This window comes from Vanellus vanellus (assembly GCF_965231255.1).
Source record: "Vanellus vanellus genome assembly, chromosome: 3".
Lineage (NCBI taxonomy): Eukaryota > Metazoa > Chordata > Aves > Charadriiformes > Charadriidae > Vanellus > Vanellus vanellus.
Genome location: NC_138907.1, coordinates 93,607,406 through 93,632,151, shown reverse-complemented (window position 1 = coordinate 93,632,151; position 24,746 = coordinate 93,607,406). Strand labels below are relative to the sequence as shown.

At 36.5% G+C, this 24,746-nt stretch overlaps 1 protein-coding gene across 1 annotated transcript in view; it reads left to right on the top strand.

The window, feature by feature from the left end:
* SENP6 (SUMO specific peptidase 6) overlaps nucleotides 1-24,746 on the top strand; it is an 88,664-nt gene that overhangs the window by 45,051 nt on the left and 18,867 nt on the right. The window contains exons 7-18 of the mRNA XM_082480686.1: nucleotides 856-926; nucleotides 2,523-2,668; nucleotides 6,672-7,074; nucleotides 7,937-8,169; nucleotides 10,680-10,850; nucleotides 11,727-11,769; nucleotides 16,112-16,291; nucleotides 19,690-19,916; nucleotides 20,501-20,607; nucleotides 20,693-20,809; nucleotides 21,656-21,778; nucleotides 22,025-22,117. Coding sequence (XP_082336812.1) covers nucleotides 856-926; nucleotides 2,523-2,668; nucleotides 6,672-7,074; nucleotides 7,937-8,169; nucleotides 10,680-10,850; nucleotides 11,727-11,769; nucleotides 16,112-16,291; nucleotides 19,690-19,916; nucleotides 20,501-20,607; nucleotides 20,693-20,809; nucleotides 21,656-21,778; nucleotides 22,025-22,117 — 1,914 coding nt within the window. The remainder of the gene's footprint in view (nucleotides 1-855; nucleotides 927-2,522; nucleotides 2,669-6,671; nucleotides 7,075-7,936; nucleotides 8,170-10,679; nucleotides 10,851-11,726; nucleotides 11,770-16,111; nucleotides 16,292-19,689; nucleotides 19,917-20,500; nucleotides 20,608-20,692; nucleotides 20,810-21,655; nucleotides 21,779-22,024; nucleotides 22,118-24,746) is intronic.

The following is a 24,746-nucleotide window of genomic DNA, read 5'->3' as shown; positions in this document are numbered from 1 at the left end:
AACTTGCCAATAAAAAGTTTCTGCTGAAGTGGTTGGCAAGGCCTCCTGAGTTTCAGGTGTGTGCCATCTTGTGTTGTAACAGGAACAGCAATCTGCAGCACCAGAGCAGGGTAAGACATCTGAGAAGGAGAACTGCAACAAACAGTAACTGAGGTGCAGTGAGCTTCAGGAGTCTTAATTTGGGAGTAGCATGATTTGACATGCTTGTGCATAAACTGAAAATAACTTTCAGGAGACTCAAAAAATCTTACTATAATGCTTTATATTGCATTAATTTGCACAAAAAAAAAAAGTGGTATGCATATTATGCAAATTATACCAAGAAAAGTTTTATTATTCACTAATTTGTCTATATTATTATATTTTTTTAAACAAATACATAGGAACTATATCTTCTTCTGTTTTGTTCTTTTTATTTTTTGGCCACAACAATTTTTGACATCGGATCCCTTTCCTGTTTTACGTCTTCTCTTCCTGTTTTTTAAGTTGTGGAACTTGTGGAATCTACTTTAATATTAAAATAATAGTTGTTTCTATTTTTGGACTTTATCTGTCTTGTACTTCATGGAAGAGGAGGAGGAGATTCAGGCTTCAGTCTTTGAAGACTTGGGTCTGAAAGTGAGAAACTCCTGAACTGTCGATTACTATCAAAGGGGTTTAGATCAGAAACACTACTGTAGCTGTTCATAGCATTCTGGTAATATTTTTTGAAGTGTACAAATAGCGTGTAACTGGAGAATTTACTTATTTGTAGTTTTCAGATACATTTCAGGTTTATTTTGTTCATGTATAATTGTGGCTAAATTATAATGGTGCCTGTCAAAAGAACAACTGTGTATCTAATTTATTTTCCAGAAAAGAATACCCCCCTCAGCTTCAGAAAGTAGAAGCAGACCACATTAGGTTACCACGGTCTCAAGGAGTGGGTAAGTTATGTTTAGAGTTCTCATTTCTTTTAAGCAGAATAATTTTTGAATACCTGCTTTGGGTGGGTGTGTTGCCAAACTTTGTGTAACCTTTAGTATATCTATTTCTATCCTTATATCCTGTTATTCTAGACTTATACAAGTTTGCAGCAAGGGATGACTTTGCCCTTTTTGACAGATTTCTGCAACCTGTTCAGTCATGTTAGAATTAATTTTAAATTAGGCTTCAGTTATTTTAAAAATAACTGAAATTGGGAAAATTTAGAATCATAGAACTGTTGGAATTGGATCAGATCTCAGGAGATCATCTAATCCAAGCCCCCAACTTATTCTCTAATTATTGACGAGGAACTTCTGTAGCACTGTTAGTATGTGAAAAACACAACACGGTAAATAACACTTGGTATGAAGTATATTCAGGCACTGAGGCTGTGAGTAGAAAAGTCAGCATCAGCACTGCCCTGTAGCTCAACTGAAATACGCTCTTATATTATTGGTTAGGGGCCATTGATGGAGATGCAAGAGAGAAAATACAGTGTGCTTTGAGGTGTGGAAATTGTGAAATTGGAAAAGAAAAATCGCTGTTTGGTTGAGCTTTGTCAGTATAAATAGAGACACAGTCTGTAAATGTGCTATGCAGCTGCTTATCCATCTACACTGGCCAGCTATTCTGCTGTGCCTTTTTAGGTTAATCTAAGTAGAACTTCATGAATTCTCTGCAAAAGTAGTAACCTAGGAAAAACTCACTTATTGTTTCTTTTTTGAAGATGACGGATTCTGTAGTTTTGAGATGTCTTCTAATGGTAGGATGTTTGTGAGACTATCAGTTTGTATATTGAAAAGTGTTTTCAATAAAAAAAAAAAAAAAAAACAAACAAAAAAAAAAAAACCCCAACCAACAAACAAACTTAAAGTTCCAGTGTGGAGACTGCAATTAGACTGGGGAGTGTAAATAGTGCTTTTACATTAAACTGAATTAAGGCTCTCTTGTACAACATACTGTGCTTATTAAAAGAAAATCTCATTCTGCATTGTTAGTTTATGGATCCATAATCCAGTAGATTATGGATTTCTTTGTTCCTGTACTCTTCCAGTACTTAAATGAGTGCCCCAGTATAAACCAGGATATGGCAGTATAGTTCACTGTACTGCTGAGTCTGGTTTTGAAGTAATAAATCCTAATTACACACATTTCCAATGATTCTATATGCATTCACCAGCAATCCTTTATTGAAAATTATCGTCAGCATAATCTACCAGATCCCCTCCTACTTTTGGTAGCAAAGGCTCCATTCTAGTTGTAGTGAAGTTGGTATTGATATTCAAGTCCAAAGCTGCTTCCAAAGATATTAAGTTACCTATTGTCACCAAGGAACACTGAAGTAGTATTCGTGAACAAAAAATTTCAAAGTTACTTTGGGGAATTTTTTCTTATTCATACAACAAACCATGAGACACTTGAAGCAGTGTAGCTTGGGTCTTTAAAAAGTTATGTTTAGTTCAAGTTACTGTATGTGAAGAAATAAGTTGATGATAATTTTAACAGCATATGAGTTGATAAGTCGTGTTAACATTTTTGCATTTTTTCCCTACTAGACAGTATAATGGAAAACACAGAAGAGTCAGAATCAGAATCAGATTCGGAAATTAAGAGGAAGGTGCAACAAAAACGTCACTGCAATTCTTACCAATCTGACTTGACTCTATCTTCTGCTACAAAAAAATGCTTAAGCCAATTAAAGGTGGGTTAGATTTTAAAAACATGTAAACTTCTGTTAATTTTTAAAGTTGATACATATTTTAAAAACAGGCATTCAGTTGTAAAATAAGTTGATGTTCTAAAAATCCTTAGAGTTGGGAGAAAGATTTAGATAATTAAATTTTTTAAAAAGTTACAATGATAGAGATAGTGAAGTGTTAATATTGACACTAGCTATGAAGTATTTATTTTCTGATTTGAACAAATAGATGCTGTACTGGAAAGCAAAGAACCTGTGTTTAAATTGATTGGCTGATCAGTAAACCAGAAACTGAGAATTTTGGTTTGCTGTCTATGAAATAGAGGAATAATATTTTACTCTTTGACAGATTTTTTTTTTTTAAGGCGTCATGATTTTCTGTACTCATTATAACAATGAAGACAGAGGTACTGCAAAGATACAAGTGTTTCTTACTAAGTTGCTCTCTTTCTCAGTGAAAATAGTGCAGGTATCCAAATGGCATTTTCTGGTCTAGATGCAGCCAACCAGGGTGTTTTGTCTGGAACTTTTCTGAATATCAGATGTAAGATATTTTGGAAATTCCTGTGAGCCTTTCTGTGTTTCTTATCATTTTCCAAGGTTACTATGGAAGGTTCATAATACCCACATAGAGATCACACTGACTAGCAAAGCCAAACTTCCTGTAAGGAGTTTTTGATCAGAAAAAAAAACAAAGCACAAAAACAAACCAAAAAGTAGATCTGTGACTGTTAACGTATAATCAGCTTGTTATTGCTGCTGTATATTAGAAAGTAAGTCAGACTGTATTTCTTTGTTAGGATGAAACATTTAGTACTAAATCTTATGCATTTCCATTATATATTTAGCTAATTAATATGATGTTACTTGGAAATTTTAAAATGATGTTTTGATCTACCTATGACATCTATATAGATATGATCTATAAAAGCTAAGTAATGAAGTAGCAAAGCAGTTAAAAGCAAAATAAGACATTACAGTTCTGTGGGTTTTGTTTTAATCATTATATTGATAACTTTATTTATGTTTGTTTAAAAAAGTGAAATGTTCATTGCTTATGTCCTGTCAGGTAAGGGACAAGAGCAGGAAACAGTCTCCTAGATTGAAATGGTCATTGAAAAAAACAAATAAAATCTTGTCACTGCCTTGATAAAACAATTTTCAGTCTGAGGACCTAACGGATGTCATCTTTTAATACATAGTTTCTTGCTTACAAATAACGAATTAGCATGAGAGGAAGGAGAGCAACTTCATCATTTGTGGCTGGATTGTGATCTGTGCAGGCCATTTGCGTTATCTCCTAGCTCGAACTAGAAGACTCTGTACATGTAGAAGCAAGGCATGCTTTCAGCATATTCCTCCCTATTAAAGCCATGGTACTGACTTCCAGAACTACTTCCTGCATTGTATACATGTGGAGGGTGAGGGTTGGAGCTGCATGTAGCAGCATCAGCAGCTTGGTGTCTTTGAGCCAGATTGCATGTAGCTGACCACATTGCTAAAACAAGCTGTTCTCTGTCTCCCTGATGAAAAAACGCAGACTCGATTATGTTGTTCCAGGGGTATGGTTTTATTTCCAAAGCCATCGGACAGATTGCACTTGTAAACAGTATTTAATAATTACATGTGGTACTTTTTCCCATGCGTGTCTTAGAAATATGTAAAGTTGAGAACACCAACAGTCACGAGTGGAAACCAGTTAGTTGCTTTTTCTTAGACACAAGATCTAAGTGCCTGTGGTAAAAGTGTCAAGCAGTAAGCTTAAAAAAGGCAAAACCCCAATATTTTTCACACAACGTATTATGAGATTTCAAAAAGGGATTGATAACATTTGAGAGGCTGCATCATCATTAAACAGATTGATTTAAATTCAAATGCTGATTCAGGAAATATCTGAATTGGTAATTACATAAAGTAAGGAGGATATGCCCTTACTCTATTCCCTGTGCTCCCAATACTACCACTGGCTACTGTTGAAAGTACAGCACAGGGCTAGATGAGCCTTTACTGTAATCGCATAGGATAGTTATGATCCTCTAAAACTGTATAGTCTGTGGATATGCTTTCTGGATATAGAACAGATCTTGGTGCAACTGAATTCACTAATACAACTCTTGGTTTTATTTTCTTTTTTTAAATGGCTTAAGAGTTTTATCCTTTGTTACAGCAAAGGGTTTTAACACAATGATTTATGCATTTGTCATGAACCATATGCATTTTCATGAGCCATGAGTTGAAGTGTGCAGGTGATCAATCAGAGGTTTGTGGAAACTCTGAACAATTCAAAACTGTTGTTAGTGGATTTGTGCCAGAGGAATTACAGACATAACCAGCTGCTTGCCAGGCAAAGTGCAATGGTTTTCATCTTACTAGACTATAACAGGTTGCACTTTCTAATTGTTAAAAATGTACATAATTTTAAAGGAAGGCGGATCTTCTACTTCATATGTGCTTACTATATATAAAAAAGCTGAAAAATAACAAAAGCTTTGGATTCTGAATCATTACTTAGAGATAGGGCAGAGTATTTGTATAGTGCATATAGTATTTGTATTTTGCAGATTTTAAAGTTTAAGAAAATCCTTTATTATAAAAATTGTAAAGCAGACATATTTAGGTAGAACACATCTACTTAAGTAGTCATTTATCTTAAAATAGAGTCTAAAAAAGAGTATGCCCCTGTTAAACACTGCTACCCCCACCATCAAGATGCAGGCTGTGCAACCATGGAAAGGAAGTTGGTTTTAAATTTTTGGCGTGTGGTCGAAGTATAGGGGTGCAGTTGTTTTATACTTAAGATCCTTCAGGTACTATTGATAGCTTCTGTTGAGTGTTTTAATGTCTGATTGAAATTCTTCAATGTGATTAGCAATATCTTTGTAAAAACTGTATCCTGTAACTAACTGAGCACTGAGGCACAACAGTGGTTTTCATGTCACTTGCTATCTTATCCCACCACTTGGGTTTTAAAGGTCTGATACATTTTATACACCTTTTTGGGTTTTTTTGCATCTGTTTTGCTACAATATGTGTAGCTTTGTGAAATTGCAGAAATTTTGTAAAAATAATATATTCTTCTTGTATGACTTTTGTCTTTACATTTATTTTCAAAAATGATTGAAGATCCCACACCTGAGGAAGTCCACTTTATTGGAAAAGTGCTCCAGGAGACAATAACAAACATTAAATTTCAGTTCTAGAGGGTGTTCTGTATTCAACTCAGTACGCTTTCAGTAGGTTATGTGTTAGTATTGAATCCCGTAGACTTAGAAGTCCAAGTTCTGCACTTGTGATACGTAATTAAGTAAGACCTAGTACATGTGGGAGAAACAAAACACATCTTTGTCTTTCAAGCGATAGGATATGTTTTCCCTTGGAGCCCCTGCTTTCCTCTTGAAAGTTTAGAGAATTCTTTTCCTCAAGTCCTGTTTTCTTTTCTGAGATACTGGACTTCAGAGCAATGTATTTCCTTTTCTTTTTTTTTTCTCCCTCTTTATTTTTTTAATTTATCTTTTTAAGGAGTGATTTTTCTGCATGTTTTGCCAGGCAGTTAGAAGATATCCTGGGAGGACAGATGAACTTCATGACCAAGGAGGTCGCTTCTAGTTCTCTTTACCTTTGTGGATCCTTAGGTTACTTTATTTTCGTCCAGTGAAACTATTTTTGCAGAACTGATGTAACTGGACCTTCTTGCTGATGGATATATATATATCTGAACAGTGTGCAACCTTTTACATATGGAAAGAAAAAAGGCAAAAAGGAAAATCTGAATTGTCCAACATTAATCCCTTTTTAAAAAATGCCACAAATAGCATTTGTTCCTGTTAGAACATTTTTAATTTTCTTAAATGAAAAAAATCAAACTGTATTTTAATGTTTGCTTTCGCTGTAATTGCTAATATAGTGTTGTCTATCTTCATTCTCAACAGAAATTAAATGCAAGATTTGGAAATGGTATCTTTGTACTTATACAGTTACTGATTTTGTGTGTGTGCTTCCCCTCTAGCTTTTGGAACAAATTGATTATTCAACTGATTGTCCAAATTGTGGCCGGGCAAATGAAAACCAGACCAAATGCCGACATTGTGAAAGTGCTTCTCTAAAAGATTTACAAAGAGTCTCCAGACAAACTGTGACATTAAGTGAATCTGTGGGACCTTTATCACGTTCTTCAATACATCAGAATTCAACAGGGCAAAAATCTTCAGGTACAGGGTTCAACACAAAGAAGTTTTATAGTTCTGCTGTTGGGAAAGGTCCAACGGATATTCTACTGAGTAATGAAGTTGTAGGACATTCTATGTTAAGACAAAATGGAAAAGTTGGTCTTATAACTGGGACAAAAAGTCCTAAAATTACAGGAAGCTTAAGACAGAGGAGTGCAAGACCATCTGAACTAAATGACCCAAGTAAGTACCTTTTTTGTGAATATAGCCATAAACTGGAAGCCCAAAATATTTTATAGTGAAGGAACTGTCCTTGCAGGTTTACATTTCTGATTTTGAATGAAAATTTTTTGTGGATGTGTTCTTGGGGAAGAGAGACACAACTTTTTATAATTTCCTTTTCATATGCTGAGGCACTCCCTGAGAAAGATGAACACTGGGATAAACAAACATTATTTCATGAATCTTTTTCTATTTTTTTTTTTATTTTTAAAGACTTACACTTTATAATTTTAAGAAAAATGTTCTTGGCAAAATTCCATCATTTATTGTCCCAAAGGACTTTTTTTTTTTATTTTATATTTTTTCCCTCCTTCCTTTTGAGCTATGCATTTATTTGAATTTTATCATTTGTAAAATGGTAATTGTTGTGCTTTCTCTGAGTAAACTTGAATTCATCTATAATCAGGAAGGAAGTGGAATTTGGGAAATTATGTTTCTAGTTCCATGTTTAGTTTACTAGACCATGTTGTCTTTCTCATTTGAACAGTGTCAGTCATGATTTCTTATGTCAGTTTTTCTTAAAGTTGTATTATTCACTGTCAATTCTTGATTGAACACAGAAATGTATGCCTTCACTTCTGTGTCTAGAGGCGGATTAATGATACCCAGTTTTTGTATAGTCGTTGTAAGACATAAAAACTGAGGGAGAGAGCACCTGCGAGCAGATTCCAAATAAACATTAATAATAGCATAATATAATGATAAATGTGGACTTTTTTGGCACTGCAGGACAATTACATAAATTATTTTTAAGCTGTTGCTTGAAAAGAAATTTCTGTTACAGAAAAATGTAGTAGTTGAGAATTTAATATTTTCTGTTTAGTTGTTTTGTCTAGTGATGATGATGATGAGGAGGATAGTGGCAGCACTAGGAGAATGGAAAGCATTTCACCTCGTCCTGCAGATTCAGCCCGCTCCTCCCCAGCTCCTTCTACAGGAAAGGTGGAAGCAGCATTAAAGGAAAACAGTTGTGGAATAGAACAGAGGATAGGTAGTATAACAACAGATACAGAAATTGCAGTCACACTACCAAGAAAAGCAAGAATGAAAGATCAGGTACTATTTAATGCTTTGTTTAAAGAAAACAAAAATCAAATCGTAAATGGAAAATGTAAAGGCTTGTCTTGCATTGTCAGCAGTTGACTGTATTTGATTGCTTTTTTTATTTAGCAGCTCACCCAGTAGTATCTGGTTAAATAATACTGGAAACATACGAAAATGTGTTCATTATATTTTCACAAGTGTTCATAATGATTTGAATTATGCTTTTAACGTAGATGCTTCTGTGTTGAATGTATACTCTTTGAGACTGGGCAGGGTATCTCTCAAACTCAAGGGCCTCCTTAGTTTGCAGAAGAATGTCAGTACCAGCTGTTGCCTGGTAAGACTTTGGACGCACAAACTCAAACATAAAAAGAGACACTGGGAACAATAGTGGCCCTTTAAATTTAAAATACTTTGACAACTGTCTCAATTAATAGCGCTTATTTTAAGGATTTCATGGTGGGCCTTTTTTATTTTTAGTTGAGTACCACTGCAAGAATTGGATAAACAAAGACAAAAAATGCACCATGAACAGGCTCCTTAAGTGCTGTCAAAGGGGACAGCTTTCATGCTATGTTAAAAGCTTAAAATACCTCAGTAGTGAGCCATTAAGAAGAATAAATTCCTTGTAATAACTGGTGTTAAATTAATAGTGCTGATTAAAATCATTCTTGAGTCACTTGTCCAGTTTCACTATTGAGAGTTTGGTTCAACAAGAGTATCTGATCGGATTTCCACCTGCAGTCTCAAATCTTTTGTTTTCAGAGTTAGAACACTAGAGTAATGACGCCAAAACCTTCATGCTATTTTGAGATTCAGAAGCCAATATTATAGTGCTGTAATTGATGAAATTATGAGTGTTTATAATGTGGTGTATAATTAATCATCATTATAAAGCTGTCAGCCTCTAGCCTACAATATAAAAGCTTGAATGATAAATACTTTGATTTTCAGTTATTCTAGTATTACATGCTGGATTAACTGAAAGCATTGCATTGTGAAGGCACTGGTGTCTAAGACTTGTGAAACTCTGCCAAATGTTTTCCTTTGTATATCCATATGTTCCTGTTCACTAGTCTTTAAGAACCAGTTGTAACATTGGAAATTACCTGCATATTTTATACAAAAGTAGAAAAGAGCTTGGTTTTGAAAACAAGGGAAAGATAATTTTTTTTTTTTGGTTAAATTTGGCACAAACTTTGCATTGATTCAAGGAAACTGCCAAGAATTGCAGCTATCACAGTGTTTTTGTCAGTTATTATAGAAGAAGTTTTAAGCTTTGCCTGTTTTTCTCTCACAATATTCATCAATTCTTTACTGAAGAGACTACTTGAATATAGCACCACTTTAATGTTTACTGTTTTACTGTTTGTCTGTGATTTGAGTTTTGAGCTTTTAATAAAATTTAGCTAGTCCACCAGACAAAAATGAAAAACTGTCTTCAACGAGAGCCCTAGGAAAATATTTTAATTGCAGGCATTTAGAATCTATGGCTTCTCCACTGTATTTAAATGAAGCATCCAAAACTATATTTTGAATTATGGCCAAGATAGGCTAGTGATCAGGGACTTGAAATAATTGTCGAGATTTAGTCTTAATAGAAGTATTGAATCCCTTAAAATGTTTTCCTGTGGGACTTTAATTGTATTTTGTAACCCAAAAGAATGTTTATTAATGGGCAGCTTTATGAAACAATATAAGTACCAAAGAAAAGACTAGTGTACAGAAAATCCTTCAACAAAGTAGAGCATTATAAGCAAAACAACAAATAAATATATTAATCTGAGGGCTCTCAGCCAGCTTTCCTTTGTTTTAATAGTTTTTTTGTAAGATTGTTCTGCTGATAAACAGGAGACTTAATTGAGATTACAGCTTCACTCAGCATCTGGAGCCAAAGTCCATGTGGCCTTCTTTCAGTATGTAGTCTTCTGACCCTGGAATCTATCCTGAAAACATCTTAATAGTTCTGTAAAGTTGTTTTAAGAAATTTTGATTTGGCTTACTTATTTGTATATATTCCTGCTCTGCTACTGTACTTCAGTAATTACTCAGTGTTTTCAGTCATCAAAAGCTTGGACTAATAAAAACTGAAAGAAGAAGTAAAATCACCAATATTGTGGTGCTCTTACAGCATTAGTGTTTTTATATAAATAAACAAATATATGAAAACTAAATTTGTTTTGCTGGGCTGAATGGTGTTTCAAAATGACAAAAACTAAATTGGCTTTGGCAGTTTTAGAATCCTTATTTGTGATTTGGAAATGTTAAAAAAAAAAAAAAAGTCTACAAGTTTCAGCTTACTTTTTTTTTTCTTGAATCTAGCAATATTAACATCATCAGGTGTTTCAAAAAGTCCCTTAGGAAATTTCTACCTTCTGTATATGGTTGAGGTGGCTGCTATTGTAAGTAATCCTGTTGACCAACAGAAAAGTAGCCGAAAATTTAATCACTATTTTTTAACGTGCTTGTTTTAGCAATAAATCTTAGTGAGACATTCTGAAACCTTGAAAATTACTTTTCAGTTTGGGAACATTGTGTCTAACGCTCCAATAAAACGTCGTAAAGTTATTTCTCAAGAGATTGTAACAGAGGCTGTACCTCTAAATTACCAAAATTCCTGTGAAAGTGTCATTCTGAACTGTCGAAGTATACGAATAGGAACGCTACGAAGAATGGTAGTAGAACCTGTCATTGTAAGTAAACTTGTTATTTAACCATCAAAACTGAAAGGAGATTTGTTGTTGTCATTTTCATACTTGATCAACACAATATTTTGCCTTTGTCTATGGAACACTAAGTTTGTCTCTATTTCAGAGGCTGTGATTCCGAAAGAATCCCAAAGTACTATTACATACTAACACATACGGTCTAGTTCTGGTGTTTAATAAAAACATCATGCCTGCGAAACCCTTGAAAACTGTGTTTCCTTGGTTGGGAGGGGGGCTTATGGATTAGCGTGCATTTGTTAAGAAAATTGAAAGCAACAATTACCAAAAAATGGATATTGATAGGTGGGAAGAAGCAGCATGTCTGCAGGTGAATAATTTTGCTTCTATAGAACAGTATCTTTTTTTGTTAGCCTTCTAAGTTACATGGAGGCTTTCAAGGAGACGTTGTACGTAGTAAGCGAGATAAAATGCGTGCTTGCTGGGGTAACTACATAAATAGCAGAGAGGTGTTACTTGTTCTTCCCACCTCTCTGCAAAACCCTATTGTTTGATTTCCTTAAATACTGATAGATGACGTTCTCTTTTGAAGATATTTTTTTTCTCCCTATAATTTCTGGTATTTTTCAGTATCTTTTAAACCTTTTTGAAAACGGAGTACGTAAGTTTCAACAGTCAATATGACTGAAAGAGACACGGAATACTAAAGAATATACTTGCTTTCTTTGAGTTGTGCTAAAATGTACACTTCTAAAAAAAAATTACATTTTACATTTTTATTTTAAAATTTTCATTACTTAAGTACTTAGTCAATTGAAATATGTTTACTAACAGTTAAAAGGCATTAAGTCAACTTTGGTTTGGAGAAGATGTGAAACCTTATTATTGTGTTGTCTTCCACAGTTTTGCCTGGATTATATCAAAATACGCCTAGAAAGTCAAGAAGGTGAGTACATATTTCATTTTATGTTAATACTCAATATATTTTGAATGAAATAACTTTGCAAAAGGAATTAACAAGTGAATCATAATGAAAAGTCGATTCTGGTTTTATGTATGTAATAAATTATACTGGGTCCCTGTAGTCAGATAAGAGAAAAAAAAAAAAAAAGTATAAATTTGACCTGAACTGCCTGGTGAATAAAAAACAAAATGATGTTGCATTATCTCTGCCTTCTACTGACAGAAAGAAAATTTGGTAGGAGTTAATAGTTCTTCCCCTTCATCCTGGTTGAAGAGTTGTAGATATTCTGATCATGATTGGCAAAGGTTGTCTTGCAGATGATTAACAAAAACAAAAGACGAGTAACCTCCTGTAAAACATGTTAGCTTTTTAACACTTTATTAGTTTTTTATTTCGGATGCAGACAGTAGGTAGAATAAAAACCACACGTGTGTCTTTGACCTTTCCTGTCTATATCTCCCTTGAAATTTTTTTATTCTCTAGCCTATAACTTGTATATTTTATGTTAGTGAAAGAAATACAGTGACATGGTTTAGGAAATGGTGACCTTACAACTGTTTTTTTTTTCCTTTGTTTTGCTTTGGGCCTGAAATAAGTTTTGCCTCCTTTTGTTAATCTTAAGTTTCCATGAAGATGCAGTCCTATCAAATTTTGCCTTTTGTTATTTGTAAAACAGAACTATTGTATTTTGTCATTATTATGTGCAAAATGGTGTCTGACAACCTGTAAAGATAAGCGTAGCCTTTGCTCAGTCAAATATTAAAGTATGTTGCATGTAACATGTAGGTGCATAGAAACTACCACTTTTCATGCATTAAATATATTTTAAAAAATGCTAAGAAGCTTAGTAAAATCTGTAGAAAATGTCTACCAATTCTTAGTCAAAACAGCTGCATGGTGTTAGGGCACTGCACCCGGGGAGGAGTAACCGTATGCATCAGTACAGGTTAGGGGCTGACCTGCTGCACAGCAGCTCTGTGGAAAGGGACCTGGGAGTCCTGGTGGACAACAGGATGACCATGAGCCAGCAATGTGCCCTGGTGGCCTAGAAGGCCAATGGCATCCTGGGGTGCATCAAGAAGAGTGTGGTCAGCAGGTCGAGGGAGGTCATCCTCCCCCTCTACTCTGCCCTGGTGAGGCCACATCTGGAGTACTGTGTCCAGTTCTGGGCTCCCCAGTTCAAGAAGGATGGGGAACTGCTGGAGCGGGTCCAGCAAATGGCTGCAAAGATGATTAAGGGACTGGAACATTTCTCTTATGAGGAAAGACTGAGGTATTTGGGTCTTTTTAGTCTTGAGAAAAGAAGATTGAAGGGGGGATCTTATTAATGCTTATAAATACTTAAAGGGAGAGTGCCGGGGGATGGGACCAGTCTTTTTTCAGTGGTGCCCAGTGATAGGACAAGAGGTAATGGGAACTTCATATGTTCAAGTTTGTGCCATCCAAACATGAGGAGGAACTTCTTTACTTTGAGGGTGGCAGAGCACTGGAATAGGCTGTCCAGAGAAGTGGTGGCATCTCTGATTCTGGAGACATTCAAAGTCCACCTGGGTGCCGTCCTGTGCAACCTGCTGTAGGTGACCCTGCTCTGGCAGGGGGCTTGGACTAGATGATCTCCAGAGGTCCCTTCCAACCACTATCATTCTGTGATTCTGTGGTGAAATTATTTCCATGGGACTTGATCCCTTATTAGCATAAAAATGGTGATTCACTAAATGCTGTATTTATTGGAACGTTTAGCACTTTTCCATTTCATTTTTTGAGTTCTGTATCTGGAAGAGGATGGGTGTATTCCCAGCTAGCTCCATTTCTATTAACTTCATAATCATAAGATGATTTGTTATAATACAAATAAGAGAGAGAAAAAAATTTCTCATTTTTTGAGGAAAAGAAATGGCACCTAGTATTTTTTTTCTTTAGATTGGTATCAATGGTCATGCTTTTTCAGGGAAAGGCAAATGCTTTGAACAGCTGTAGAAATAGCAGTACTGTCCTGCCTTGAGTTTGTTTTTGCATATATAAATATATGTCAAGTTCTCAAAATTGTCTCCACATCCCTTGTCAGTTTTCTGCAACTCCCAATTGGTTTTTCAAGGAAAGAGCTTTCCGTTTCTAACGTGTGAAAAACTATTCACATTGCCTTTAATGGATAAGTCCTGTTATCTGTCTTATGTCAGTGTTACAGGGAATATTGTTAATAGGTTAAGGCGTTTATGCTGAAATGTTTTAGAAGATGCCTGTCTCAATGCAAAAGGATGAATGTGATTTAAATTTTCGTCTGAAGAGTAGGCAGTCTTCCTGTCACATGAAAGTCAGTATGCTCCATCTCAGTGCAAATATAGTTAGAAGGATTCAGAGTTTTCTGCAAAGACCAAGTAGCTCGTGTTTTAGCAAGGACCTTCTATCTAGACACTATTAGAAGGACATGCATGTCTCAGTTAAATGGGTTGAATCCACTTTTAAGTTGGGATTGTCGTTATTGCGGTTTGCCTCTGAAAGTGGAAAGTTAGGTGAAATGAATTAAGGAAAGTGCGTACATTTAGGAAGTATAAAACTGAAGTATTACTGTAAAGACTGTGGTATTACAGCCTAGCCTTGGAAAGCTGTTTTGTTGTTTGTTTTAAACACAAAGGAGAGAAGACTGTAGGAGTCATCTATAAACCTTTTAGTTACTAGCTTCATTTTCTCCTATGTAAGTCCGCAGGGAAATAAAGGAGAATCAGTGCAAGAAGATGGACTAGTTAGATCCTTGCAGTGTATTTCTGCTGCTCTTTTTCTGATGAGATGGCAAACTACTGTTCTGAGCAGTAAATGCTGCCCAGTTGGCTTGAAGGAAGCACATTGTTGCTGCAGCCTGACTCAGAGCTGGGCTGCTGCTTCTCCAGCTAGTGGGACCCTGGGGTATTGGAGGTTTAGAAGGAAAAGAGAGCTGCTTTTCTTCACAGAAACTGTGGTGGCCACTACTTCCAGTCTGCAGACAGTGGATGCTTTGCTTTGGGTAACTGTTTGCCCTGTCTTTATGAGCAGCAGGCACAGGGGTGTGAATTCAGTTGCTAACAAGAAGAGAGGATGTAGAGAGCTGCTGCTGGACATTGGCTGCTAAATGCCAAGAGAAGGCGTAGGGGAATCAGTTTAAAAAAAAAAAGGGGGGGGGTTAGGGGAGTAAAAAAAAAAAAATGCACTCTCTCCACCAATAATAAGAACGCCTAATAACTAATACTAGTAAGGTAGAAAGTAATGGTATGTCTTTTATGCTTTTATGTCTTTTTTTTTTTTTTTTTTTCATCATATGGTTTTATGCAGTTATGTTCAGGGTGGTGCAAATTAAACTCTTCATGTGGTAACCTTTTTACTAATTTTTTACTCATCATCTCTCTGGTCATGAAAAGTTTACTAGAATTTAACTTAAGAAAGGCCTTATTCTTTTCAGGAATTCCCTCCAGTCTCCTCAATTTATGGGGAAAGAAGGAGGAGACATACTTCATGCATTGGTTTTTATTTGTTAGAAGGACTTCATGTTGTCTCCATTTGTCCTTCTATCCTGTCTATGTTTTGTCCCCTAGGTAAGGGGATATAGTTTTTCTGGTGGAGGCTGCCATCAAGCATGTGGTAGAATGGTGGAAGCTGCCACTAACTAAAGCTTTTTTAAGTGACTACCATTAACCATTTTTTCTGATCTAGCAGTAATTACTGGCATTGAAATTTTGGGTCTCTTAACCAAATTCAAAGAATTACGACTTCACACACTTTTCCTTCCCTTTTTATAATTCAATAAAACCTGTAAAATATTCAACATTGGCACTAGCAGCATTGGATGTAGTGTTAAAAAATTTACCATGTTGCTGACATTTCTCTTTGGTAGAAAATTGAGAGCAGTACCTTATTTTCCTCAGGCAATCAGATCGTTTCTCTGCATGTGTTTATTCTCTTCATTTTAAAGTTATTTTTCGTAAGGGAACTTGGTCAAAGATAAATCTACAAAGAAAGTTTTACAAACCTGTTGTAAAATATGTCATAGCAGTAGTTGCAAATTTAAATTGTCACTGGAAATGCTGTTTTTTCTGTGGAATAAAAATTAGATTAAAGTTGGTGAGAAGAAAACAGTTTGTGTCTGACTTTCCTGGAAGGTGGCAGTGAAGTTCACTTCATCTTTTAAGATATTAACAGACATCACTTCCTGGATATGTGTTAATTTTAAACTTTTAAAAACTTTCTTAGAAGTTAATGAGCACATACTGATTTCTTGTTAAAATGAAGAGGGAAATTATAAAGGAAACGTACATATTTTTGCTATAATTTAATATAATGTCATTATTTCTTCTAGAATCAGAAAGTGATATCCGAGAGATTAACCTGAAAACTTCAGAACTTACCAAATGTGAATGGTGTAGTGTCCGAAAATTGCCAGTAGTTTTCCTACAAACAGTACCGTCAACTTGTAGTAGCCTGAGAGACCAACTGAAAATGAGTAAAGATAATGTCTGGTACGAATGTAAAGGAGACAGTAAGTAAAACAATTTTGGTCTACTATTTCACTTTAAATTGTATTTTAATGTCTTGGATCATGACTGACTGCTCTAAAGAATAAAATTGGCATCATTGACTGGGGCAGGTGTAGTGTTTTTCCAGGCACCCTCACCTTCCCAGGCTGATGAGGAGTACAGTTCAGAACAGCTTGGCAAAACTGTAGTCTTCTGTTTGTCCAGCCACATGCTAGTTACAGAGTGTAGTCAGTTTAGTATTACTTTTATCACTAATATTTATACTGAATGAAAGCAAGTTGGTTTGAGTAGCTTTTGTGTACGGGCCTTTACATTTATATGACAGCTGTCAGTATACTTACTTCTGCTTTCTGTGTTGCAATGCTTCCAGGTCTTAGTTTCAGTAGAAACTGTTGTGTGGGTTGGCTTGTTTTTTTTTTTTTTTTTTTTTTCCCATATGCTTGTAGTGATGTTGTGATGTAGACAAATATCTGCTTTGAAAATAAATGGATGATCTTCATGTATCTTAAAATTAAGTTTAATTTCAACATAGTTTTTTTATCTTAATATGCACACTATTTTTTAAATTAGCATAGAGTCTTCTTCCCCTTAAATAGGCTTTTCTTTAGATTAAATTTTGTAGTTATTTATACTTTTACTCAGCTTCATAGATACTTGATGCATTCAAATGGAGGAAGAATGCTTTTAACCATCTCAGAATTCTGTGCTTTGAACACATAATACTGTTATAACAACTTCATCCATCTCCTATAAAAAGTATGAGCTGTAAGGAGTATTGTAATTACAATACTAATTGGAGAGCACGCAGGGGAGCTAGACACAATCCTGGGAGCAGACATTAGACCCAAGATGAACACAGATGTTCACAAGTGAAAAAAGGAAAGGCTTCCTGACTTGGCCGGTTAAGAAATCTTTCCCTTAGCATGTCTCAGCCTTTCTCTCTCCAGCTTTTCCCTCTGAGGCTGTGGCACTGCTCTAGCTTTACACCTAACTGCTTTATTGTACTTGATATATAGGAGTACGTTTTGATAACAGTTGCTATTGGCTTTGTAAGCAATGAAATTACTTTAAGCCTGAATCCATAGCTGTGTAAACAATTGTGTGTAGATGCCTACTTCCCAAAATAGAAACACACAAAACCCAGTTAGACACCTAAATTCTCTGTGCAGTGAATTGGGAAATACGCTGCTGAAAAATTATTTTTCACAACAGTTAGCATGCCAAGTCAAGAATAACCAAAAGGAAATGGTTACGCATGTGTCTGAAACTCTTCTCTTAAAGAAAAAGAGGTCCCCGCAGCTCTGAGTTAGCCAGCTACATGAAACTGGGATTTGCAGCCTGAATCATATTCCTGTCTGCCTAAATAATTGCTCTTTGTGCAACTTGCTGCTTTTTTATTTTTCTGATGATGTGGGCGGGTGGTATTTATACAATAGCTGATTGATCCAACTCACATTCTGCAACTTTTGCTAAAGGTGTAGGCTGACCTGTTGAAGCTAAACCACTGTATCAAAAGAAATATGAGGTTTATTAGGGCTGGCAAGACTAAGCACAAGAGAACACCTGACGGTATTCTGTTCACAGAATGTTCACCAGGGGCAGGGAGATTTTGGGTTGTTTATGTTGCAGGACCTAAAATCGGGGCTTTGCTCTTCTAGGTGGTGAGATCCATTTACCTGTGCAAGGAGATGAAGATTTTGATTACTGTGACATGTTAAATTCCTTTCCTTGTTCAAATGCGTAATTTTTAGAAATGAAAACTGGTTGCCAGTGGAATGGAGATCCTTAAGAGGTTTCTGTTTCTATGGTAACAGAAATCTGATCAGAGAAAAATAACTCTTTTGTGAAATTGCTGTTACAGGTTTTTGTACTTATGTACCCAACAACACCTGCCTAGAGTCAGTAAGAGTAGTTTTGTTAGAACTTTGTGCTTTTAATATCTGGTATACAGTTTGTATCCACTTTTTAAAAAGTCGTGCTTATTTTCCCACTTAAGTCTCTAAACAGTTGTCTCAAAAATGTACTTTTTTCCCCACGTAGTATTCTGTTCAGTTTAGTCGCTAATACATTTTGCATCCTACTTGCTAGCTACCCCAGTTTAGAGCAGGTTTTTTTTTTTTCCAACCTGTCATTGTTTCTAAGAATCTCTATTGTCTGAAAGAGCTGACATGTAGAGGTCAGTGCTGTTTATGCATGTATATCTCTAAATTGGAAAGATATGGATTTGATGGGCGGACTGTTCGGTGGATGAGGAATTGGTTGGGTGGTTGCTTCCTGAGGGTAGTGGTCAATGGCTCAGTGTCCAGATGGAGCTCAGTGGCAAATGATGTCTCTCAGGGATCAATCTGTATTGGGGCCAGTACGGTTTAATATCTTCATCAATGATGTAGACAGTGGGATTGAGTGCACCCTCAGCAAGTTTGCGGACGACACCAAGCTGAGTGGTGTGGTTGACATGCCTGAGGAGAAGGACTTAGGGGTGCTGGTGGATGAGAAGCTCAACATGAGCTGGCAATGTGTGCTTGCAGCCCAGAAAGGCAACCGCATCCAGGGCTGAATCAAAAGAAGCGTGGCCAGCAGGTCAAGGGAGGTGATTCTGCCCCTCTTTTCTGCTCTGGTCAGACCCAGACTCCACCTGGAGTATTGCATCCGGCTCTGGAGCCCTCAACGTAAGAAGGACATGGACCTGTTGGAGAGAGTCCAGAGGAAGGCCACAAAGATGATCAGAGGGCTGGAACACCTCTCCTGTGAGGACAGGCTGAGAGAGTTGGGGTTGTTCCACCTGGAGAAGAGAAAGCTCTGGGAAGACCTTATAGCAGCCTTCCAGTATCTGAAGGGGGCCTACAGGAAAGATGGGGAGTGACTCTTTTTGAGGGAGTGTAGTGATAGGATGACAGGTAATGGTTTTAAACTGAAAGAGGATAGATTTAGATTAGCTATCAGGAAGAAAATTTTTACTGTGAGAGTGATGCGGCACTGGAACAGGTTGCCAAGGGAAGCTGTGGATGCCCTATCCCTGCACGTATTCAAGGCAAGGTTGGATGGGGCTTTGAGTAACCTCGTCTAGTGGAAAGGTGTCCCTGTCTGTGGCAGGGGGGTTGGAACTAGGCAATCTTTAAGGACCCTTCGAACTCTAAACATTCTATTATTCTATTATTTTAAAAATGTATCAGGTGCAATAATTAACATCTCTAGATTAAGGCAGAATTTGAATGCACTCTGTTTGCAAATGTAGGTAGTTAATCTTTCTGTCCATCTGTGTACATGTATATTACTGCTTGTATGCATTGTCAGCAGCGTGTACACGTGTTGGTCCACATTTCTTTGAAAACTGTTTATAATTGCAACATATTTCATTTTGTTTCCAAATTAATAGTATTCTGTCTGCTTTTTTTTTTAGGTCAAGAAGAACAGTACATCATTTTGATTTTTGAAACTGGTCTTGATACTCATGCAAACTCAATATTTGAAAAAATAATTACTGACATTGGTATTAGAAATAATATTTCTGACTTCTTTGTGAAAATCTCCTTCGAAGAAGCCAATGGCAGGCTTGTTGCATTTACTAAGTGCTTGGAAGACAATTCCAAAGGAAGTCCATCTCACAGAGAAAACAAAATAAAAAACGTAATTATGTTTTTGTCTTAAAACAAAGTCCTTATATTATTTGGGTTACAAATACACTGAAGATAGTGTGCTAGTCCTAGACCAAAAAAAAAAAAATCCGAACAACTTCTGCTGGCTTTTATATAAGGATTCCCAGTCTGGTCCATGGTGGGTTATGAAAGTATGGGAAATAGTCTGTGCATTCACAATACTTTTTAATGTGTTTAGTTTGATCATAAGGTTGTACAATGATCCACAAGTAATGCTGTCATTTAAAAATTATTAAGGGATGAGAAATTTGTACTATAATTAAACAATAATTGTTTCCAAACTCATCTACTGGTAAAATTGTAATAATTCAAGCAAGAAGTTTCGTTGCAATGTTGTAGTTAAGTTTAATGCTTTCTTTAAATAAAACTACCTCTTAAAGAATTTGAAAGTTTTGTGGCTCTGCAAGAAATGAGTACAGACCTAAATGTAATAAATGAACTAGGAAAGGAAAAATCACAAACCTGAAGTACACTGCTTGACTTCACAAAGCTTTATTATTTTTTTGGTAAGTTTGAGCACAGTGTGCAAATTAATATTGACTTCATTCTTTTAAGGTTGCGCCTGAGTCCAAATTGCAGCAGCGAAATAAACAGTTGCCGTATTTTGATGATGATGAAGAAATTGGAGAACCACATACAGTATTTATTGGTCCTATAGAAAAGTAAGATATTCATATTTGCCCTGTAACAATTCTGTAAGTTTTTTCGGCATTTCATATTTATTATTGAATGTATTTTTCTTTTTAGGTTGATAGTTTATCCACCTCCTCCAGCTAAAGGTGGTATTTCTGTGACCAATGAAGACCTCCATTGTCTAAATGAAGGAGAATTTTTAAATGATGTTATTATTGATTTTTATTTAAAGTAAGTTTTATTTCAAATCAGTTTTTAGTAGTCTTTTACTTTGAAACTTGAAAAGTTCTGAGATTAAAAATTCATAGGTCAGTTGATAACACTTGGTCTCCAACTATGTATTGTTGTAATTGTAAAGGTTGTTTTGTACCTTTGGAAGAAATTTTGGTTCCCCTCCTTGACAATGTCTTGACAATGACATTGTTCTCACTTGGAAAAAATGTCCTTTAAAATTTCTTAACATCTGAAGAGGAATTTTAACTGCAAGAAAAAAAAAAGCTTTTTTAAGTTTGTTTTTTTCCAGAGTATTTGTGTTTCCTGGAATTTCATTTTTTTAATTAACATAATGCATAAATTAATTTTGGTGTCACCGATGCTACAGATGTTAGAAGAGTCTTAAATTGTTGCGTTCTGCTGTGTTTAAGCTACACGTAAGGTGCATGTGCATAATTTTCAGTCTGTTACAATATTTTAGAGGTGGAAAGAAAATAAGTGCATCGCTCTGAGACTATTTGGAGATTTAGTGGCTCACTTACAAAACGTGGGTCTTTCTTAGATAGGTCATCATGTAACAAACTCATTGAAAGATTGTTTTCTTGCCATGATATAAAAATAAATACAACAGCAGCAGAACAACTTGTTGATTGAGCAGAGCAGTTAGTACCTTGAAATATTGACACAGATTTTGCATTAATTAGCTGCTATGGTTAGTTTGCTCTTATATTATTATAGCTATTTTGTGAGAGGCTGCAAGAATTTGGTGGGGAGGTAGCACTGTTGGTAGTCCTTCTTACTCTGGTGATGAATACTTTGAGTTAACACCTCCATGATTTTTTTTTTTTTTTTTTTACTAATTAGGTATTTGGTACTTGAAAAACTGAAAAAAGAAGATGCTGATAGAATACACGTATTCAGTTCATTCTTCTATAAACGCCTTAATCAAAGAGAAAGAAGAAGTATTCATGAAACTTCAAACCTTTCGTAAGTCTGTTGATAAGGTAGTGCAACTAAGAGCTAAGTACAGTGAAGACTACAAGAACAGATGCTTTACAGAGATAAAATCCTCATTATGATAGCAACAGAACTCTAGGAAGCATCCGCACCTATAATAAAGCTAGAATATGCCATGAAAATCTTAAGAAGCTGTTAAGTTGAAAATATCTGCAAAGGTAGTCTTTCAATTAAAATAAGCCACTCTACAAGTCACATCTTGGTTTCTTCTTGTAGAATACAACAAAAACGACATGGGCGAGTGAAAACGTGGACACGGCATGTTGACATTTTTGAGAAAGATTTCATTTTTGTTCCCCTTAATGAAGCGTAAGTAAAAATACCTTTTTATTTCATTTGATAAAGTGTTAAGCTTCAGAATTCTGCACTTGAAAGTTATAGTATGAATTGAAGTTAAAAATTGAGAGAATAAACGTCTTTTTGCAAGTGATAAAAAGAAAATAGCAATGTAAGACCTTTAAGTGTGTTGTTGTAGTATAAGAGGCATCAGACAATATAAAGACTAAGCAAAAATGAACTTTGAGTACTTTTTCTAGGTTTTAAACAGTCCTCTGGAGTTCTTTCTTCTAAGCTGCTGTCACTGATAGCTTTTCAATTTGCCCTTTTTAGTCCTTAGTTTTTGTTCTAATGAGATCTCTTGGATATAGATGCAATCATCCTTTAGTTACAATAAACCTATATTGGAAGAAAAGGTGACTGAAAATCTCTACTGCCCTGTATTGGAAACTTTTTATTTTGTTTTTCATATCCTTTTGTCCTGATATTTTTCTTGTGTCAGGAAACAGGCTGTTAGCATTCTAGTGGTTGTTAAGGACTTTTAATGATGCTCTCTTTCCTTAAGATCAGAGCAGGTTCTCACAAACACATTTCAACGTTTCACAAAAAGACTATAAGCAGTCCTTAAGCCAAAATATTTAGGAAGGTTGAACTACTGCATGTTAAAAATATACAATAAAACCGTAGAATCATAGAATGGTTAGAGTTAGAAGGGACCTTGAAGATCATCTAGTTCCAAGCCCCCTGCCATGGGCAGGAACAACTTCCACTAGACCAGGTTACTCAAAGCCCCATCCAGCCTGGCCTTGAACACTTGCAGGGATGGGGCATACACAGCTTCTCTGGGCAACGTATTCCAGTGTTTCACCACCCTCAGAGGGAAGAATTTCTTTTTAATATCTAATCTAAATCATCAGGTCCCAGGTCTTATCAGGTCCCATGGACTTGAGCCCCTTCAGGTTCCTTAGATGGTCTCACACCATCCTCATTCTCCCTGTCCATGCCTTTGCCTTCTGCAACTTGAGAAGTGTGGCTAGAGAACTTGCAGGTGAAGACTGAGGCAAAAAAATTGAGTACCTCATCCTTGTCCATATCCCGGGTGACCAGGTCACCCAGTTCCTTCCAAAGAACACCCACATTTTTCCTAGTCTTCCTTTTGTCACTGAGGTACCTGTAGAAGCTGTCCTTGACGTCCCTGGCCAGATTTAATTCTGTCAGGGCTTTAGTTTTCCTAACATGATCCCTGGCTGCTCAGACAATTTCTCTGTAGTCGTTTTAGGCTGCGTGTTATTCCTTCCACCTGCTGTAGGCTTCCTTTTTCTGTTAGAGATTGTCTAGGACCTACTTGTTCATCCATGCAGGAGTCCTGGCATTTTTGCCTGACTTCCTCTTTGTTTGGATGCATCGCTCCTGAGCTTGGAAGAGGTGGTACTTGAATATTGACCCGCTTTCTTGGGCCCCTCTTCCCACCAGGGCTTTATCCCACAGTACTCTACCAAGCAGATACCTGAAGAGGCTGGAGTCTGCTCTCTGGAAGTCCAGGGTAGTGAGGCTACTGTGCACCTTCCTAACCCCCCTAAGGATCTTGAACTCTGCCGTTCCACGGTCACTGCAGCCAAGGCTGCCCTTGAGCTTCACATTCCCCACCAGCCCTTCCTTGTTGGTGAGAACAAGGTCCAGCATGGCACTTCTCCTGTTGACTTCTCTGTCACTTAAAGAAGGAAATTCATTCACGCATTCCAGAAACTTCCTGGATTGCTTATGCCCTGCTGTGTTGTCCCACCAATGGATGTCAGGGTGGTTGAAGTAACCTGTGAGAGCCAGGGCTTGCGAACGTGAGGCTGCTCCTGTCTATAGAGGGCCTCATCCTCTCAGTCTTCCTGGTCAGGTGGCCTGTAGCAGACCCCCACAGACCTCTCCCTGCCCCCCCCTTTAATCCTAACCCATAAGCTCTCAGTGAGCTTGTCATCCATGCTCAGGCAGAGCTCTGTGCTCTCCAGCTGGTCATTGATATAGAGGGCAACACCCCCTCCTCATCTGCCCTGCCTTACTTCTTGAAGAGCCTGTATCCCTCCATTCCAACATTCCAGTCATAGGAGCCATCCTACCATGTCTCTGGGATGCCAATGAGATCATAGCTCTGCAGGCCTGTGCACATCTCTAACTCATCCTGTTTATTCCCCATGCTATGTGTGTTCACATAGAGGCATTTAAAGTAAGGACAGAGAGACAAGAGAATTGTAACTGACTTATCATAGGCATACCTAACTGATCTTTTAAAAATTCAAAGAATAGGGGTTCTTTTAATTAAAAGCTCTTCAAAGAAATTTATCTAGAGATGGTGCCATTGTGCAGTGGGGGAAAATTTCTGAATCTTCTCTTTTCCCACCTCCTCACCTGTAAAGAGGCGGTTTTAAGGTAACTGACCATAGATCTGTCTTTGTTATAAAGTCATAAGTAAATTCCTGAGAAATCTCTTCACAAGCACCGACTTCAGAATTTGGGATGCTGTGACCTCTGTACAGCCATGGGAAGACAGACAGTCCTTAGGTGATGAAAATGAGTCATGGAAGATATTCCTCCTGTCCACTGCAGATTTCATCCTTGCCATCCCCAAGAAGTGCTGATTATTTTTTTTGTCTTAAATGGCAAAATACTAACC